The 4,958-nt window shown below is 54.0% G+C and overlaps 1 protein-coding gene across 1 annotated transcript; it reads left to right on the top strand.

The window, feature by feature from the left end:
* The first annotated feature begins 1,554 nt into the window (after window positions 1-1,554).
* Window positions 1,555-3,366, top strand: LOC124669638. The gene is made up of 3 exons (XM_047206215.1): window positions 1,555-1,627; window positions 2,226-2,732; window positions 2,813-3,366. Exons 1-3 carry the CDS (start codon window positions 1,555-1,557, stop codon window positions 3,364-3,366), a joined length of 1,134 nt encoding a protein of 377 aa, XP_047062171.1.
* The last annotated feature ends 1,592 nt before the right edge of the window (window positions 3,367-4,958 follow it).

Genomic DNA, 4,958 nt, shown 5'->3' with positions numbered 1-4,958 from the left:
GAATATCTCTAGACCAAGTAGTAAGATGTAGCTCTGGTAATTTAACATCAAGCAAATCTCGAGCTTCAACCCAGAAAGATTTTGCATGACTACACTATATAAGTGCATGCATCATATCCTCGTCTGCATGAAGGCAGACTTTGCACCGGCCAATCGGTGTAACATGGCGGTGTTGAAGAATACTCTCCACTGGTAGAATTCCTCTCAGAACTCGCCACCAAAACACCCTCACTTTTGGTGTAACTTGGAGCTTCCACAGCTTTCTCCACAACTGTTTTTCTGAATGTGAGCTTTCAGTAGCCATCCCTTCCGCTAGAGTACTATGCTCGTTACGCGTCATTAGAGAACGGTACGCTGATTTTACAGAGTTGAGGCCTGTTTTCTCCAGATTCCAGGCCCAGAAATCATCTCCTCCCCCATTCCTAAGAGGAATATTAAGAATGGCATCTGCTTCCGGAGCTATGAAATTCTCTCTGATCAAGCCAATCTTCCAAGACTAGGGGGCAGTGTCAATCAGTTCCGACACCCTTGACAGATTTGTTTCACCAATCTGCACCGATGGAGTCATAGAACGCAAACCTGGAATCCAACAGTCCGTCCAAATAGAAACATAAGAACCATCTCTGATGCGCTTAATCATACCACTAGACAGTGCATCTCCGCCCGCCACGATTGCACGCCATGTCGCTGAGGCCCTCGCAGGCACAGTAGCATGCATGAAATCAACATCAGGGAAGTATTTTATCTTCAAAACCCTAGCACACAGAGACTCCGGATGGGTAATAAGTCTCCGGCCGTGTTTGCCCAATAATGCTCGGTTAAACATCTTCAGATTCCGAAATCCCATACCTCCACTACTTTTATGTTTTGTGAGTGACTCCCAAAAGATCTAATGCATAGATCGACGCTCCAGGGAGCTACTCCGCCAATACCTCGCCATATATGAGGCCAACTGCTTACATACTTTCTTCGAGAGGAGGAAGCAGCTCATAGAATGCAGCGGTATAGCTGAATAACAGACTTCAAGAACACTTCCTGCCTGCACGATCTCAGCGGTGTACAGGAGCTCCGTGTATACACTTAGGCGAGAGGCGGACAAAGAGCAGACGATATGTTTATGCCAGTAGGCCTTTCCTCCGGTTCAACGCCGGTCGGCAGGCGTTCCGCCCCCAGTCGCCACCCGCTCCCTGTCTCCCAGCATAGGAGAGCGCCGCCCGACCATGCGAACAGAAGAACCTTCGCGCCTTCAGTTCCGCCCGTGATCAATGGAATCGCAGCAGAAGCGCACGTGACCGCCACTTGATCGCTGTAGGAACCAAGAAGACACGATGCCCTTCTCGGGTCCTCGCGGCGACCCAATAGGCCCGCGCCTCACCGGTCGGCCTATAAAATTGGAGCCCCCGGACGGCACCTTCCGAGATAAGCAGCTCCGTTGCCAGTGCTCAGAAAAGAAAACCATACGTGCCACCAAGTAGAGGCTACAAGATACTGTTATCCAGTCCCGAATCGGAGAAGAGGGCAGCGTTGATAAGCTCAGCAGGGGAGGTAACCGAGATGGCGGTGCTCAACGGCGCACTGTTCTTGCTCCTCTGCGCGGCTGCTCTGGCTGCTGCCTCCGCCGGCGACGGTGAGAGCCTCGAAATCTCGAATGCTATCGTCTACTTGATTACTTAGTCTGCACCTCGCCCTAGGTTACTGCATCCGATTTTTGCTTGATATTCTCTCGGATCATTGATAGGATCATATCTGTCGTTCGTTGCTTAGAGGCTTAGAGCTACCTTACCGCCACCGCCACCCAGATAAAATGATCATCCCTGTCGTTCGTTGCGTAAAGCTACGGAATTCCCGCTATTTGTCCGAATGCATTCATGTGAGATGCGGTGTAGCGGTTCCCCAAATGCATGCGTTGACATGTTAGTTGCATGATAAGTTTCCACATCAATTCAGACCGGGGTTCTCACGTGGGTAGGAAATCTCACTCCTCTATTTCACATACATAATATAAAAATATATTTCAAGATGATTTTAATGGTACTAATTTTATATTTTAGACATTAATATTTTCTCCTATTTTTGTAGTCAAAGTTTGTAAAGTTTGACTTTAACTAATCCTAGAACCCGATAATTGTGAAGGAGGGAGTAATTTGAGAGCTCGAAGCCTGAACCCGAAATACTCGGTGAAGTAATGTAAGATAGTCTGAAATGTCATGTTATGCAAACTGCAGGCCCGCTGCTGAACGGCAACTTCGAGCTTCAGCCGAGCAGGTGCCGGATGAACGGCACGAGGGTGATGAGCGCGCACGCGATCCCGCACTGGACGGTCACCGGCTTCGTGGAGTACATCGAGACCGGGGCGAAGCAGGGCGACATGATCCTGGTGGTGCCGGAGGGCATGCACGCCGTGCGGCTGGGCACCGAGTCCTCCATCCAGCAGGAGCTCAGCGTGACGCAGGGCAGCTATTACTCCATCACCTTCAGCGCGGCGCGCACCTGCGCCCAGAACGAGAAGCTGACCGTGTCCATCGTCCCTGGCGACCCGCCCGGCGAGCTCCCCGTCCAGACCGTGTACACCACCAGCGGCTGGGACTCGTACGCCTGGGCCTTTAAGGCCGCGCAGGGCGTGGTGTCGTTCGTTATCCACCATGGCGACGACCAGGTCGACGACCCCGAGTGTGGCCCCATCATCGACGCCGTCGCCATCAAAACACTCGACCCTCCTCAGGCCACCGGCGGTAAGCTCCCACCATCTTTATTTGCGATTTCTCACCTGCGGAGCTTTGTTACGGAACGTGCTGCCTGGTCGATCGAGCAGATAACCTGCTGAAAAACGGGGACTTCGAGGAGGGGCCGTACATCACCCCGGGCTCCCCGTGGGGGCTCCTCGTGCCGCCAATGGACGAAGACGACGTGTCGCCGTTGCCGGGGTGGATGGTCATGTCCTACTCCAAGGTCGTCAAGTACATCGACTCGGAGCACTTCTCGGTGCCGCAGGGCTCCCGCGCCGTCGAGCTGGTGGCCGGCCTGGAGGCCGCGCTGGTCCAGGAGGTGGACACCGTGCCCGGAAGCTCCTGCAGGTTGGAGTTCTCCGTCGGGGACGCGGCCGACCGGTGCGCGGCGTCGCCCATGAGCGTGCAGGTGGCCACGGCCGGCGCGAAAAAAAGCGTGTCGTACAGTTCCGCGGGCACGGGCGGGAGCGCGCGCGACGTGCTCAACTTCACGGCGCAAGATAGCCGCACGCGGGTGGTGTTCTACAGTGAGGGCTACCACATGACGTCCGACGGCACCGGCACGCTCTGCGGCCCTGTCATCGACGACGTCTCACTCGTCTGCATCCCACAGACGAACGCTCGCCGGTTGCTTCGTTAAATGCATTGCACAAACCTGACGGCCGGTCGACATATATACCCGTATTGCTCCTGGAGAGTGCAAAATGACTGCGGAGCAGGGATCTGAATTTCAGCAAAATCAGACGATAGGTTTTCTAGTGGGGGCCGAAATGATTTTATCTCGAATTTTTGGACTAGATTCTAGCTGAATGTAAGTTTATTCAAAAAATCGCCTACAATATATTGTCACTTTGGCAATGAAGTGAGATGTGCCTTGGTGGGCATGGACAAATAAGATGGACTATCCATCAATAGCAAGGGAAATATACCAACGTACAGTAGGCTATCATTACCGAATGAATAAAAACTACTATTTCTCAGTCGGCTCAAATGCTCAATTGCACATAGCAAGATAAATTAAGAGCATCTTCATCGGCGTGTCCATACCAACCCCAATAAATCTATAAAGGTCTAACACTGATTTTGGGCCGCACTAGTGCGTTGTACAAGTAGCCATCCAGTTTTATAACCTAATAGAAGCGTCGGCAATCTTGTGTTGGCTCCTCCCACATGGCCCCGAACAGGCGCGCCGGCACCCAGTGCCACCTAGGATTTCAGTGGCACCCAGTGCCATCTATGACCGGATCCATCTTTAAATGCGACGCCTCTCATGCTCTGCGTCGGGTTACCATTAATGCACCAGCAAGTTCCCCACATGGAGATGGCACCGTAAATGCGATGCCTCGGATCCTCTGCGGCGGATCGCCGTTAATGATCTTGCCGATTCCCCACACCGGCCAGAACCTGTTCTATTTACCGCGCCCTCTCCGCTCACCTCCGCCACACTAGCGTCTACACCACTGCTCGGCCGAACTTGTACGTCTCTACACCACAATGCCATGCCGGCTTGCCACCACCTACTCAATTCTAGGCTGGAGTAAGTGCACACCGCCAGCGACACTGCAACCACCTCCGCAGCCAGAGCCGTGGCCCCGCCGCAGCCCGATGCCAAGTTCGAGCTGCCACACTTCAAGTTCGATAAATCCGACGATTCTGAGTTCAACGAGTGGAATGAGGAATTCATAGCTGACGCAGATGCCGAGGCGGCGGAGGAGGCGTCGCAGAGCAGTTCCAGGGCGAACCGGGGCTGGCTTAGTAGGCGTCCATCCTGGTCTCGTTCAACGTGCAACGCTACCGGAGGATCCATGAGAAAGTCCTCGAGGAGAACAACACCGCCATTTTTTAGTGCATCGCCCAGATCTCGCACAAGCGAGCGCATCGCCCAGATCTCGCATGAGCGAACACCCACGGAGGAGGCTGGCCGCCTCCTCATGGCGGTTAAGCGGCAGAGGCTGCTTCAGCTCAATGTCCAGCGCAAGGCCAGGACGGCCACCCGCAAGGAAGGCTCGCTCAGAAGGAGAACTCCCGCTAATGGCGGGAGGCGCTGAAAGCCCAGTGCGTGTGGGATAATCACACGAGGCCGAGTGCGCTAAGGGCCCATTGTGTGCGGGATAATCACATGAGGCCCAGCGCCATGCAAAGACGGCTGCTCGCAATGAAGTGGGGCAGGAGCAGGACTAGTGAAGGCCGACCTTCAAAAAGGTCTTCACGTGACAACGTGCAACGCGCGCG

This window comes from Lolium rigidum, chromosome 7, assembly GCF_022539505.1.
Source record: "Lolium rigidum isolate FL_2022 chromosome 7, APGP_CSIRO_Lrig_0.1, whole genome shotgun sequence".
NCBI classification, from domain to species: domain Eukaryota; kingdom Viridiplantae; phylum Streptophyta; class Magnoliopsida; order Poales; family Poaceae; genus Lolium; species Lolium rigidum.
Note: the sequence above shows the minus strand (reverse complement) of the source record. Positions and strands in the feature narration are given on the sequence as shown.